The sequence below is a fragment of the Maylandia zebra genome, linkage group LG18, assembly GCF_041146795.1.
Source record: "Maylandia zebra isolate NMK-2024a linkage group LG18, Mzebra_GT3a, whole genome shotgun sequence".
Taxonomy (NCBI): Eukaryota; Metazoa; Chordata; class Actinopteri; order Cichliformes; family Cichlidae; genus Maylandia; species Maylandia zebra.
The window spans coordinates 4,258,923-4,273,511 of NC_135184.1; the positions used below are offsets into that span (position 1 = coordinate 4,258,923).

The 14,589-nt window shown below is 41.3% G+C and overlaps 3 protein-coding genes across 3 annotated transcripts in view; 1 reads left to right on the top strand and 2 right to left on the bottom strand.

Moving 5' to 3' along the window:
* Window positions 1-177: 177 nt before the first annotated feature.
* On the bottom strand, window positions 178-3,781 carry epdr1 (ependymin related 1). Its single transcript, XM_004569430.3, has 3 exons — window positions 3,505-3,781; window positions 1,810-2,018; window positions 178-866 (listed from the first exon to the last, which is right to left on the bottom strand). The coding sequence occupies exons 1-3, from the start codon at window positions 3,738-3,740 to the stop codon at window positions 673-675; spliced, it is 639 nt and encodes a 212-aa protein (XP_004569487.2). The 5' UTR covers window positions 3,741-3,781; the 3' UTR covers window positions 178-672.
* A 669-nt stretch (window positions 3,782-4,450) lies between these two features.
* nol7 (nucleolar protein 7) lies at window positions 4,451-9,608 on the top strand. Its single transcript, XM_004569432.4, has 8 exons — window positions 4,451-4,679; window positions 5,317-5,377; window positions 6,261-6,316; window positions 6,406-6,431; window positions 6,562-6,652; window positions 7,416-7,537; window positions 7,915-7,992; window positions 9,134-9,608. Exons 1-8 carry the CDS (start codon window positions 4,495-4,497, stop codon window positions 9,205-9,207), a joined length of 693 nt encoding a protein of 230 aa, XP_004569489.1. The 5' UTR covers window positions 4,451-4,494; the 3' UTR covers window positions 9,208-9,608.
* A 938-nt stretch (window positions 9,609-10,546) lies between these two features.
* ranbp9 (RAN binding protein 9) overlaps window positions 10,547-14,589 on the bottom strand; it is a 31,799-nt gene continuing 27,756 nt past the window's right edge. The window contains exon 14 of the mRNA XM_076877111.1: window positions 10,547-14,284. Coding sequence (XP_076733226.1) covers window positions 14,154-14,284 — 131 coding nt within the window. The 3' untranslated portion in view covers window positions 10,547-14,153. The remainder of the gene's footprint in view (window positions 14,285-14,589) is intronic.

Genomic DNA, 14,589 nt, shown 5'->3' on the forward strand with positions numbered 1-14,589 from the left:
GATTTTATAGCCAAAAGTACCATCAGGCTCTAAGTGAGGACACACAAAAAAATAATGTTTACTTAAAGTGTCTGACAGTTATAGAAAGCTACTGCATTCATAAAGTGTTTATCCAGTTTTATGGTAATTGTACGGAGTATTTTAATTCATACTACTTTATACTTCAACTTCACAACATTTCAGAGGAAAATAATCGTTTTATTCCAGTGATATCTGACAGTTTTAGCTTTGAGTCTTTACACATCATGCTTCATACAAGTATCCCAAATGTCGTAGTGAAATTTAAAGATACAAGTCACAAAATAAAAGCAGGTTACAAAATAGTAACGATTTGTCTTTCCCATGAATCATCTTAAAACCATTCAGATCTCATCTTCTGACCTTTTCGAGGGTCCTGATTCCATAGTTTGGGAAGCGCTGAACTGTAGTAGTTATATATTAGTAGTATTTAACTGACAGGGCATATGCAGAATGAGTTATTTTACTGTAAGTGCTACTCTTGTAGTAGAGAATTTTGAAACTGTGGCACTGGTTTCAGACTAAAGTACAGTTGTAATTTTACCTCAAACAAAATGTCAGTATACTTCAATAGTGAATGACTAAACAGGGAAGCGGTTTCAGACTTAAACTGCAGTTTAGCTTTTAAGGTCAAAGGTGAGATCTGATGAGGTCTCAGCACTCGAGGTCGACCATCCTCTCAGGCCGGGCTGACTGGCATGTGCTCGGTGGGGTGAAAACGTTGGGGTCGCTGATTCCCAGCTCCAGGCTGAAGAAGCGGGTGGAGGTGGTGACACTGCTGTTCCTCGTGTAGGTCTCCTGCACTGGGTAGCAGTCCTTCATGGTGTAAACGCCCACCCAGGTCTCATCTGGTGGAGAGACGAGGACAAGTTACTGAAATAGCAGATTTCAGATGAGGTGCCAGCTCTGCCTTTTCAGAAGCAGCACACAAAAACCAAAAGTTTTCTCACAGTGGGTAGTGGGAGTTGTGGCTGTATTGGCAAATCATTGGAGAATGTCTTGTAGTAACCCCTCTCAAACCAATAAAAACAATCTTCCCAAATTTTGGATCAACCACTCTTACCTCATCTCCACCACCATGGCTCCAGTGCCTAATCTAAAACTGTACCAAGAAAAGTGCAGTCAGATTTTGGATGTAGGAAGAATCTGACTGGGAACGGCTTTCTTTTCAGCATGACAGTGATGAAACACACTGCCAATAAAAGCATATTTGGATAGAAAAAAAACCCACTTTCAGTCATGGACTGGCCTCCACAGAGCCTGAACCTTAATATTATTAAAGCAATGTGACAGAGAATGGAACAAAAAGCAGCCAACATCCACAGAAAAGCTTTGAATGTCCTTCAAGACGTCTGGAGAACTTTTGCTGAAGATTATTTAATAAATTACAAGAAAGTTGCCTAAGAGAGTTCAGAGAGTTCAGGCTGTGTTGAAGAATAAAGGTGGTCACACCACATATTGACTGTCAAGCCATCCTTTCAACTCCTTATACACCTATATACTGTTTATTACATTTTCCTAGATAAATATAAAGGAACAGTACTGCACAGTACTGCATATTAGTGTGGGGTAGTTCACGAAAGGATGCATGTAAAATGTAGAATTACTCTTTTTCGTGGAAAAGAAGTCATTTAGAAGCTACAGCCACTCTCATAATTCAATAAAACCACAGTGAAAGGGCTTATTGTTATTATAAAGCAGCTGCAGGACGTGCTGAATTTACGCTAACACTGACCTAACTCTTCAGCACTCACTATGGCCTGTTTGAAAGCATAAAAATCTCAGACTTACGTTTGCGTGCCGGCTTCCTATCTGACCACTCCTGAACCTCAATGCTGTCCCCAGGGCCGCCGATGAAGTATTGATCCTCAAAGGTGGAGTTATCAGGGACGTCGAAGGGATCCCAGGCTTCAGTCAGAGTGATCTTTGAGCATTCCTTCGTCTTCTGGTCAATCTGGAACATCACCATGCTCTGATACAAGTAGATGTACTCAAAAAACCTGAAACAAAGAGGTTAAAGAAGTTTTTGGATGGGACTGTGCAGAGGACAAAAGACACAGAGAGCGGTGTATAAACACAAACAGTGGGAAAAAAAAGATCAAATAGATATTGCTTGACTCATAGTTTTGAACTGTGAAAAAAAGTCTCACCACCAAGCATCAACCTACGGAGCTAAAAGCCAATCTCAAGATATCAGAAATTGTAGTTCCCCTAATGTCCACTAGAGTCCGGCTCCACAGCTGAGTCATTCTGCACAGACTCCCAGGTTCAAATGACCGATTTTACAGTAGAACTAATCATGTTTACAGCCTGCTACAAACCCATTTTTGGTGTCTATGGATAGTTTTCCCCTTGATGAGAACTCTACAGAGGCTGATTTAACTGGAATGTGTTTTAATCATTTCTATGTTTGGCCTCAGCTCCAGTAAATCCAGTGAAAGAACCGGAGCGCTCCACTGTGTTTGTCCTGTTGGTGCCTTTTGGAGCATTTTTAATAAATTATCTAACAAATCGTATATCCTGGTGTTTAAGAAGTTTGTGCTTCAGTTTTGGTAAAGTCTAATATTTTATTAGTCTGTTACTTGCTGGATCTGTGTGATAACACTGCATGCTCTCATCCAAACATGGTCACATCCAGTTGAAGCAAACCACCTGAGCAGTGGCCAAAACATAAAACATTCAACATTCAAATCGCAGAATCCAAAACCAGTGGGCAACATCGTGGCTCCTACTTCCATTTCTTATGCACAGAAACTATAGGGCATCTATTTCGGCAGCAAGAAAACTGTCCAAGAGTTTGATAGTGTCTCTGTCTTCTAAAGTCTGAAGATGGTTACTTTTGGCAGGATAGTCCTCTGTGCCCAAACCAAACACTCCAAAGTCGCTCTGTGGCCTCGTTTACCAGCCAGGGAACATTTCACAACTCCAGACTTTAGTCCAGGCTGAGAAGTGTTCAAACAGACTGTTTATGACCCTTTTTAGAACACAAAAATGCAAAAAACTAAACAAAACATTGTTTTATAGATTAATAGTACAGTTATAAGTCAGTCTCTGATGTGTTTTTTAATCTGATCTTTAGCACTGATGTGTAACGCATGGGAAAATAATTTATCCATTAATCGAATATGACCTTTATAATCATTATTACTACTACTATTATTACTTTTTGTAGTGTTTGCAGTATAAATAACTATGGGTGTAAATTATGGGTTGGTTTTGTGAATAAAAATACATATAAACTATAAAACAAAGCCGATCTTACAGAAAAGAAGAGCTTAAAGCTGGGACCAAATCCATTATAAATCAGCTTTATTAATGATTATTAATGATAAATGGAGTGATGCTTATATAGATGATTTGGAGATTATTAAGCGCAGATTTACAGCTGCAGCTTGTTTTGTTGTAACTCTTCACACTGACTGTGTGCAGTAATAAAACGCAGTCTGTAAACAACATGTTTACTTTGTGTTTATTTACTGGTCTTACCTCTGACACGGGGTGTGCTTCTTGTGCTGCTGCAGGACTCGGATCCTCTGGTTCAGGGCGTCGTACGAGACGGCGGCTCGGCTGTTCCTGCCGGTGCTGTGGTCGTACACAACCCACCTTCCCTCCCACTGCAGCGGGGCGACGCAGGGCCCGACCGCCGGGGACGCATCCATCCGCGGGAGGACGAAGACAGAGGCCCCAGCAGCGGCCACAAACACGAGCAGAAGTCGGTGCATTGTGCCCGAGTCCCGTTCACTACTAACAGCCCGGCAGATCCCTAGAATAAAGAGGAGATGGTTTTCCGGTTTTATCTTTCAAAATTAAAGCACAGGTAGTTAACATTTTCCTCCAGATATTACAAAACAAGCACATAATGAGGAAAATATAGACACTTGTTTCCGCCACTGAAACAAAAAAATAAAATAAAATAAAATTCAGATTTAAATAGAAATTTCGACTTATTATCTGAAAATTTTAGTGACTGAAACTTCTGAATAAGTTGATTTCAAGATTCTTAAGTCGAAAATTTAAGTTAAAAAGTCACAATTTTGAGAGACTGGCCTTAAATTTAAAATAAATGAATAAAAATCTGTTGGAAAATACTACCTACAACAAACTTTACAGTTACAAACACCTAAATTGTTAAACGTTAACTGTAATATAGATGATATTCTATCTCAAAAGTTTGACTTACTCAGAAGTAACTAACTAGACATTTCGAGATATTGAAATGTTGGCATCATTGTATGGATGGTGAAATATATTCTGCAAAAACAACAAACAACTTATTAAATAAATATTAAATTAATACAAATATAAAATGGGAAAACTTTCTAGAATTAGATAATCCTATCATTCGCTCATTTAGATCTATCTAAAACGGTTTGTTTGTTGGGCTGCAGTCATTGGTTGGTCGATCAGTCGGGTTCATTCTTTTTGCGTCACGTTGTGTGCGGCGTGGCCTGATGACGTCTCACAACGCTGGACAACATGGCGAAGAAACAACGTGGGAAAGCCAGCTCGTCGTCAAAGACGGCGGGCATCGAAAAGCCCGCAGAGAGTTTCACCTTGTCGCTGGAGTCTAGCGACGATGAAGCTCCAGAGGAGGTGACCTTTGAAGACTCCAAAGCTGCGGCTCTGCGGAGCATGAAACAGGCGCTGGATACCGCTAGAAGGTAGCTAACCGCTAGCTAACCTGTGCTGGGACTGTTGGGCCAAACTCCATTCAAAAAACTTTGCATTCAGATGTCTCTATTCCAGTGAACACTACAGATACATTACGTAATTTTTACGTAGGCGTATATCAAATCGGCAGCACGAAATTTAACAAAATTCATGTTCACAACGTGTGTATTTTTTAGCTGTTGTGTACTCTCAGACGCACAGCTCTGTGTCATCAAATTGGTCTGGATCTTTGAATTGTTTGACGAAGTTTAGTTGGGCTAATGTCTAAAAGAGAAACTTTTCAAGCGTCAAAAAATAAACCCGATATGGACTGCACACTCAGAGGCCTTTTTATTAGCCACATTTGTAACAGTTCTGTCATAAACTTCACGTCTAGTCAGATTTAAGGGTGACCTCAGCAGGGCCACAAACGGATCAGTAAATTATCCTGAGGCGTTTTCCGGTTTTTGCAGTATTTTCATACATGAGGGACCAGAATATTAGCAGTCCCCCTGAGAATGGCTTACGCTTGATCGCCACCAGCAAAAATTCCCCATAAGTGTTATTACATTATCAGCAGAAGCTGTACAGTTGTGTGTTTGTGTCATTGTTATCCATAAACCTGATGAAATGCTCCTCTGTTTGCAGGGAAAAGCAGCTGCTAAAAGAGAAGAGGAGGAAGAGACAGGAGCTCTTCCAAGAACAGAAGGTCAGTGTGTGTCATTTTAAATGGTTTCAAATACTTTCAGAGGCCTGGACCCTGTCTAACCCTGAGTTTTAAGTTTTACAAATGCATTTACCTTCTTACCAGGGTGCATAACCATGGTAACGTCTCATGAAGTCATAACCTGCTCCTGAGAAAACATATGGACAAGTTCAAAACTACTGCCTGCTGAACAATGGATCGCCTAGAAAATGGTGTCACCAATCCTCAGAGCTCACTGCATTGACACTAATATGAGCTAAAGTATTTTTTTAAAGTCTAAAGATGAAATTTACATCACCCTAACACAAGCGGACTAACAGATTCAGAAAGTGCAGAACCTGTTTAACTCCCATTACAGTCTGACTATTGATTTTAGTTTAAGTGAAGCCAGATCAGGAGAGCCTGAGTATGCTGAAGTTGCTTCATAGTTCAGGATCCAGGCTCAACCCAATCACACATCAGTGCTTTCTTTTATTTTACTTCTATCTGAAAAGAGTTCAGAGGGTGTTCATTTCAGAAGGAGACACCGCTGTGCTGTTTGAGGTGTATTAAAGCAACATTAAGGAAATGATGGGGAGGAGAGTTTTATTTATTTTTCTTCATTATTGTTTTTAATCCCTCTGCCTGTGAGTCTTCTTCACTGCAGGGTGGTTAACTTTGCTTAGCTTTACAGTAAAGAGGCAGGAAGTAGCACGCCTGGTTTGATTGATTCTGGAGGAGGATGTCAGTGTTTTGTTCCAGTCCCATTCTTGACATTTTTCACTTTAGCTCAAAATGCAAAGTGACAAAAAACAGTTCTCTCTTTTTGCCTTTCAGTGTGACCTAATGCCGTAGAAAAACTAAAAGATGTGTGAACCTGCAGTTTCACAGACTGTTTTCTCCACAGAAAAGAAAACTCTTATCGGCTGACGTGTTGGAGGAAATCGACTCAGCTTCCTCAAAGTAAGTTTACCCGTCTAATTCTTGGATTTAACACATCGTCTCCATCAACTCACTCAGTGCTCACATTTGTTTGTTTTTCTTTTCTCCAGGAAGCAGAAACAGTCTGAAGATGAAGGTAAAGAAGCTTTCTTAATACATCTTTAACCATTTAGCTGATGCTGTGGAAGGACTGGGCACTGATTTGTAGAGCAGCAGATTGAACTTCAGATCTGTGACTTCAGCTAAATCAACCTGTCCTCACCCAGGTGAACAGGAGGAAAAGCCAGAAAAAGAGGGGGGAGATGGAAAGAAGAAGAAGAAAAAGAAAAGGAGTGGGAAATTGGCAAATGCCCGGAAGTATGTCAATGTTTTTAAACCATTTTATTTCAGAGTTTAAGAGAGACGCTTTACTTGGGTGGACTTGCCAGATTCTTTATTATTTAGTGTGGTCAGCAAATACCTTGTTGTTGTTACACATTACCAGGCACCAATAGAAACAAGAGAAAATGATGTATTTGAAGACAGGAAGTGTCTCAAACTAATATTTTTCAGTCTAATTTAATGAAGACTTTGCTCCAGCCTGTCCTCATGAGTTTCTCCTCCAGCGATGGTTCATGATGGTGGAGCTGGAGTTCATTAGCAGGAGAGACCCACTGATTGTTTTGGGAACATCTCTGCAGATAAAATATTGGTAGACAAACTTTGATTCACTGATGAAAGCCAGTTTGCAGCTCCTCACCCACCACGATTAGACAAAACCTGTTGTTACCAAGCACTTCACTGACTGCTGGACCCACTGATCAGAATCCACTCAGTGACATTTCAGAGAGGAAGTGAAGATGCTGAAAACCTCTCAATAAAATAATGATACAGAAATGTGATACTTTCATTGTTCTCACCTCATTGGGCACTTTAAATTTAGGATATTAGTTGGACTCTGTGTGCAGAGACTTGTTTTAATTCTCAGCCTTTTTGATCCAATGAAAGTGCATGCTGGTGCTACTGAAGAAGTCTCAAACTGATCCTGATATATGTGAGACGATCATTATTCACTAAAGTGAAGCTGATCAAACACGCATTCTTCTTTCCGTCCTTTTATTGTACTCGTGTTGTTTGTCAGTCTGAAGGGGAAGTACACAGTGACGACGGTGAAGGAGCGAACGCTGGCGTCCTTCCAACAGCAGGTGGCCGAGGAGTTCATCCGGTCCAGACTGTACGGACCAGGAACCTGCAGGACCACAAGTAAGCTGGTGGCGCCGCCATACTTAATTTTTTGTCAGGTTTTCTACTCCATGATACAGGGAGATGCATTTCTGCAGAGATTTTATCACCTTGTTTGTTGTTCTTTGGTCTTAATACTGAGTGAACACAGCTTCTGTGTTGCTGATGTAAAATGAAGCAAACACCTGCAAGCTACACTCTGTGGCAGTAGTCTGTAAAGACGAGGATCTGTCTCAATTTGAGCTTTGCTACAATGACGTCCCGTCTCACTGAGAGGCGCTCGCTCTCCCGGGCGTCCTGCTGGAGAGACCGCGACGACATTCACAGCTTTCAGTCTTCAGACTTTCAGACCGGCGTTCTGCTCAGTGTTTTTAATCTTAATGTCCTTCTGCTTTCAGATAATGAGATGCTGTCCCTCCAGAACAAGAAGGGGTGGAATAAAAGTGCGGCAGTGCAGTTTGTCAAGAAAGACTGGGGTACGTTCAGAACAAGCCTGAGATTGATGACCAGAGGAAGTTTACTTCAGCTTTTACAGTCCAGTTGGTGCAATGTGTCGTCCAAAGATAAGAAGCTTAAAAAGGAAAAAAAAGAAGACTTTATTTTTTCTTAACTGATTACTTTCTGCACAGTTTGTTATAAAAGAGATGGTGGGGCCTGAATACAAATCCCAGAAAAGTCTGAAGCTCTAAAGATGGTGGAAATATGAGCCAGTGATGTTGATGCTGGACATGTACAGGTGAGGTTTACGGTGGCCTCAGCTGTGTGGTGGAGGCGGGCAGGTTTACTTATCGTAGTAAAGGTGGATGGTTTTTTTGCTTTCTACTATGAAACTGCGTGTAGATAGAAGTATAATTTCTAGAGAATAAATGACCAGGGAATTAGGTGTTGCAGAGATGGCCGCAAAGTGGTAATACTTTAATTTAGATCTTTGGTCACCCCAATTACAGCCAAGTACAGTGATTTCAGCTTTATCTGTAAAATGGGGTCAAAGGCATGAAAAGTTTGAGGTCACAGTTACAGATGGGTTCATCGAGAAGTTACGGTAAAACCTGTTTGTTATAGAAGTCTTTGTGTGAGACGAGTAAAGATATGGTCGAGTCTCTGCAGGCTTTGCACACCTGGATTGTGCACACCTGCACATTGTTTAACTGTCATTGGTTTGATCTCTTTAAATCTTTTACAGAATTTTGCGGTTATTGCCACACAGGTCAGATTTATGCCATGATATTTATTAATGTTGTTGTCACCACTCACCAGGTTTTCTGCCCCTGAGGCTTTTCAGGAGAGATTTTACCGCCATGTTTTTTGTTCTTTGGTCTTAATACTTTGTGTTATTGATTTAAAATAAACACCTGCAAGCTACACTCTGTGGCAGTAGTCTGTAAAGACGATGATCTGTCTCAATTTGAGCTTTGCTACAATGATGTCCCGTCTCACTGAGAGGCGCTCGCTCTTCCGGGCGTCCTGTTGCAGAGACCGCGACGACACTCCCAATTTTCAGTCTTCAGACTGGCATATTTACTCTCGATGTCCTTTCTAAAGAGTGTTTGAGTTGGAAAGCTGTGGGGACATAAGTCACATTTTTAAAAAAAACAACTTATTGGTCTGATCTTTCAGCCTCTAAGGAGAAAGCCAAAGCAGAGAAGCTGAAGAAGAGGTGGCTCCACAAACAGCAGCTTCCCTCCTGTTGATGGGACGTAAGCAAGCAGCCTGTGAGCACACTTCTCCCCACGGCTGTTTATAAGGACTCAAAACAGTCAGCATCACTGAGGAGGGGGTAGCAGCACTGTTGAAGCTTCAGGATGGGACAGTATACAGACTCTGAACTTGTCACAGAGACTCAAAAGACTGAGATCCTACCAAACTAAAGTCCTTCAACAGGTTCTTCATCACGGCTTTACCAAGAAGCAAAGGTTTTATTACTGCGTCTCCAAGTTTGTAAGGCTTTAATGTGAAGTTCTTGTGTTTCGTGTTTTTCTGCAGTCGCTTGTGTTAAAGGTGTTTTCATACCTGAAAGGCCAAAAATCAGATGTTTGCTCTTTTTTTTCTGTAAAAATTCTGTATGAATAAATGCTGATTGTTTTCTATTTCATATTTTTGAGATAAAAACCCTGATGCTTTCATCAGGTGTTGGTTTGCATTCAAAAACAAAAATGCAAAAGATGACGTGGTTGAGTATCAGCATAGCATCTTTGGTAATTAAACTTACTTCAGACATAAGAGAAAAATAGCACTCAAATAATCCTGAGTTGAAATATGAAATGACAATATTTAGAAGACAAAAATAAAAGTTGAACTATAGGGCCAATCTATGGACATTTTACTGTGAATATACATATTTATGGGTAGTTTATCATGAAATATGTACATACACAGCTTTTGTTATATTTTTTACTATTTTCAGTCCAAAGCACTGAATCCTTCTCAGATACAAAGGCTTGAAAAGTTGGGATCTGTCATTAAAGCTCTCGTAGTATCACGTCCTGTCAGAGCACTTTGCTCTCAGACTGCAGGCTGACTTGTGGTTTTTAAAGGCAGAATGAGATGAAGTATCTTGTTCCTGTAGAACCAGCTCCCAGTTTAGGAGAGCAAAGCCCTATTTTAAGATTAGCCTTCAAAGTGTCAGGTAACCCTGCACCTTCCATGCTGCTGGGGGACTTTTCATGATGCACTGAGCAGTCTCCACTCACCTGTATTCACTCCCCATGAGTTTATATGCCTTTATTTTCTCTCCCTCTTAAATATTTTTTTTTTCCTCTATGCCTTCAATTTCTCCCTCACCAGTGGGCTGGTAGATAGCTGGCCCTCCCCAAGTCTGATCAAAGGTGGTTCTTCCTTCCCACAGTCGTCAGTTCTACTAATATGGTATAGGCTGGTCATTGGGCTTCATTCACTGAATTTTGTTTCAGTTATTGTAAAAGTGCAAGAAACCCCAGAGTTAAAGAAGAATCTTTGAACACGTCATTTTGAATTAAACTGAACTCGATTTAAACTTCTGCTTCAGGTGTCATGCAGCATCCACACACGTGCTATCATCATTTGTCATTTTTAATATAAATCTTTTCACCCTCACACAAATTGCACATTTTTTTTCTCCAAATGGACACACAGTCAGCAGTGGACAACTTACTGGTTGACATCTTCCTTATACACCGTGAACTGGCTAAAAGAAGGAGAAACAAAAAGAATAAAATAAGAGACATCTAACTTGATCTTACCACCACTTTACTATGGCATGCATAGGTTTCAGACCTTACTCAGAAAGAGACAACAGACACTTTGTCTAAGAAGTTTTCTAAACGATGCCGTGACTGCTTGCGATCCAAAGAAACAAACAAACAAAAAAAAGAAAACAAAGAAAAACAAACCAAAGTACAGAAAGCTTGGTTCCACCGTGAGGAAAAATACCAACTCTGGATTCCTGGGTGGATGTGAGGGCCAGGGGCTAGAGGAAAAGATGGATGTTGTGTCAAGCGAAAGCCTCGGCCTTCCTGTTTCTCTGCGAGTGGCGAGCATGAACACAGGCCTAAAAAACACAGCTGCGATACATTTTGGTTTAACGTGGAAGCCACAGTGCAGGTGACAATTCTGGATTTTTTTCTTCTTAAAGTCTTTTTTCTTTTTACATCTTTACAGACTAAGAGGCCAAAAACAAACAAAAAAAACCCTATTCTGTTAATAAAACAAACCCGCAAGGTCACGAAAGCTCTCCTCTGAGGGGTGATGGGTAAAAATGAACACCTGTATGCATTTTCAGGAAGTTCAGAAATAAAAACTGGATAGATTTACTCCCTGGTAGCATTTTGCTGAGTACAAAAAAAAAAAAAGCTCTGGGGGCAATTTGGTGGTAATCATTAGGAAAAATAAAAGAATTTAGATTTCTGCTATCCAAGTTAAAAGTATTTACTGTTTCTATGGTTTAAGCTGAACTAACAGCCTCTCCGTTAATACAAAGAGAGGGGTGAGGTTTTGGCACCCACTGATGACGGTACTGGTTTGATTAAAGACAGTTGGAGCCAAGTTAACACAGGATGAGGACTGGAGATGGTCATGAATAAGGTCATCTTCAGGTAAAGATACAGATTAATGCATATATATAAATATATATAAGTTCTGAGGCTCTGCCATAAAAAACAAAAACCATCACCGATTTAAATGTAGCTGATCCAAGGTCATTATGTTGTGCACCTGTGGATCATTTGCAGGGTTACCTGAAACACAGATCAGTTGGAAGTCCTGTTCTGACATTTCTGATACATGTAAGAAGTTGCAGGGCATCAAATCTGACTAATTTACTCTACGACCAGCTGCTGAATGATGGCACACATGCCACACAATTTCACTTCAATTATACAAATGTTCTGCCTCAGGCATTACAGTCTCACTCCGAGGGATCAATTTACATTGTTCATCCATTCAGTGTGATCACGAACACGGCTTTGTGCGTGGACCCTGTGGACTCCTGCACTGAAAACTGCCGTTTGTTCTCACGAGCTGTAACCTGAGAGACTTGGCTCTCATTATCAGTGGTCTTCAGCATAAAAGTGGGGTCAGAATGATGGAACCGGACGTTTGGGATCTGGGATCAACAATGCAGAGCACAACAGAGTGATGTAACAGAAGCGGCAACACTGAACGCAGTCGAAAGGTGCACGGGAAGAAGTCCCTGAAGTAGAGGTCAGCCACATTTAAATCGAAGGATTTTCTTCTTCTTCTTCTTTTTTTTTTTTTTTTTTTTTAAGGGCGGGGTCTTGACTTTATGACGTACTCAAGGAAAAAAAACCAAAACACAGTTTTTTGTTCTGTTTTTTTGTCTTGTTCTTTTAGGAGACAGGAAATTTAAGTTTGACTTTAAATGGCTTAAATGGCTGAGCTACCTCAGAGGCCGATTTCACACCAGCTCAGTTTTTCTCATCTGATTTAAATGACCAAAAGTCGAGTCAGCATTCAATAGAGGCACAGGGGCCAATCAGCTGCTTCTAAACCAAGAATGATGAACAAGAGGGTATTTTGGCTCCTGAGTTTGTTGGGGGTTAAAGATTAGCATAGAGAGATACAAAAATAAATATTAACAATGTTTGGGACAAATCTTTTGTGTGGCTGAGGGTTTACCAAGGAGGGAGGGAGGGTAACAGATAAAATGCAGTCAGAGGTCAAAGCAGGGCTCCTACACAGCGCAGTCATCATAGAAAATCCAGCAGAAGTGTCTGAAGACGCTCTCAGCTCGGCTGTAGTGACTTCATGGACAACATGTAAAATCTGCAGCCAAGTTCTTAGAACTAAAAACCTGTTTTTTTCCAGAATTTTCCAGGCCTGGAATTTGTGTCAACTTTCACCTGTGTAGGAACCCTGGATTCAACCAAAGAGGAAAATATTACAAACTGGGAACAACCAGAACACTTCAGGGGTCACTGGTGTCAGTACAAAGCATTAAAGGACTGTTTTGTTTTTTTTCTGTGATTTCTATAACTAAATATGTCGCTCTATTGATATAATTTTATTTTGTTAAATTCATATTTAAACGTTAACATGTACACACGCTCGTCACTGGTAATCGGTAGAATCGGGACCTTTATTATAATAAGTTGGAGGAACTTGCTCTCGCTGGCGCTCAACAAATATACTGTGAATGCAAGTAACAATAATTAATATATTGATAATTAGAATAATAATAAGAATAATCATCGTCATCTGCACCATGCCTTGTAAACCTGGAAAAACTAAACAAAACAAGAGCCAGGTAACCCCCCCCCCACGTCTGCCCACTTCGCCGAAGAAAAACAAAAACTAAACAAAAGATTAAAAATAGGGAACGCTGAGTCGAGACTGTAGATTCTCTCTCGCTTCTCTGAAGTCCCGAGTCCACGTACGTCACACATATCTTCGCCGATGTCCTGAAGTCAGTGGAAGGTAGCAGGAGGGAGGCGGTGCAGAGAGGGTGAAGATTTACGGAGGGGGGGGTAGGCCATAAGGTTCGCATTGGCCGGAGTTTGAGCAAGCCTCGGTGAGGTGGACTTTTCAATCCCAGCATCAGCATCAGCTTGCCTCCGTGTTTATTTGTGTGTGTTTTCTGTGTGTGTTTGCCTGGTAAGCCCCAGGTTTACAGGGACCACGTTAATGGTGGGTCAACCATGGCGGCCACTCGTCTGTTTTCTTATTGTTGCCCCCCCGCCACCCCTCCCCTCCCCATTTATGTTTGACCAGAGATATTTTTTAGCAGTCTGTCCACCCCCGGTTTGATTCCTCCCCCAGGAATGCGGGGACTGTGGCGCGTCCACATGAGTTCAGCCCCCCCCCCCGATTATTTTTTAAAGTCAGCTACTGTCAGTTAGATGGAGGCAGACGCATGGGGAGCCAACCGAAGGTGGAGGTGTAATTTCATATTTATGATGGAAAAGGAGGTGGTGTCACTCTAAGGATCTGCCCAGAAATGTCTTCTGACCCTCAGCGGCGTTCAGCAAAAGCAGAACCAGAAGCGAGTGAGATGGTTGACGTTCTATGACGGCGTGCAGAGGAATGCCTCCTCGGCTAATAGGACTACACTGACTGAGGAGTTGGAAAGAAGGATTTCTGGACAGGCCCTTGGAGAGTGTGTGTGTGTGTGTGTGTGTGTGTGTGTGTCTGCGTGCGCACGGGGCTAGTGTAGGTAATCGTCCACAGAGGCAAAGGCGCAGGAGCCGCTGCCAGTTCGTGCCATCATGGCGAGGCATTGGGCGGCCTGACCCACGGCCTGGGCCAGGGGAGGCTGCTTGGGCAGGTTGTGAGTCTCTGGAAAGAAAAAGGAAAAAAAGAAAATTGTGACTGCAGGTAATATCAGGAATTGGTAGGTGCAGTGCTTGTTGGACAGTCATACAGCATCTGGAAGTCATTTTAATTGAACGGCTTTATTTTCAGATTATTGAACTGAAAAACTTCAGAATCTGCAGGAAAATTGTGTTTAACAATGTCTGTAAAGAATTTCTGAGCTTAAAAACATCACATTACATGATAATCAGAATCAACATATCAACATGCAAAGGACAATTTGATATATGGTTAAAAAAAAAAAATCACTGGTGTTTTGGAAGCAAGTC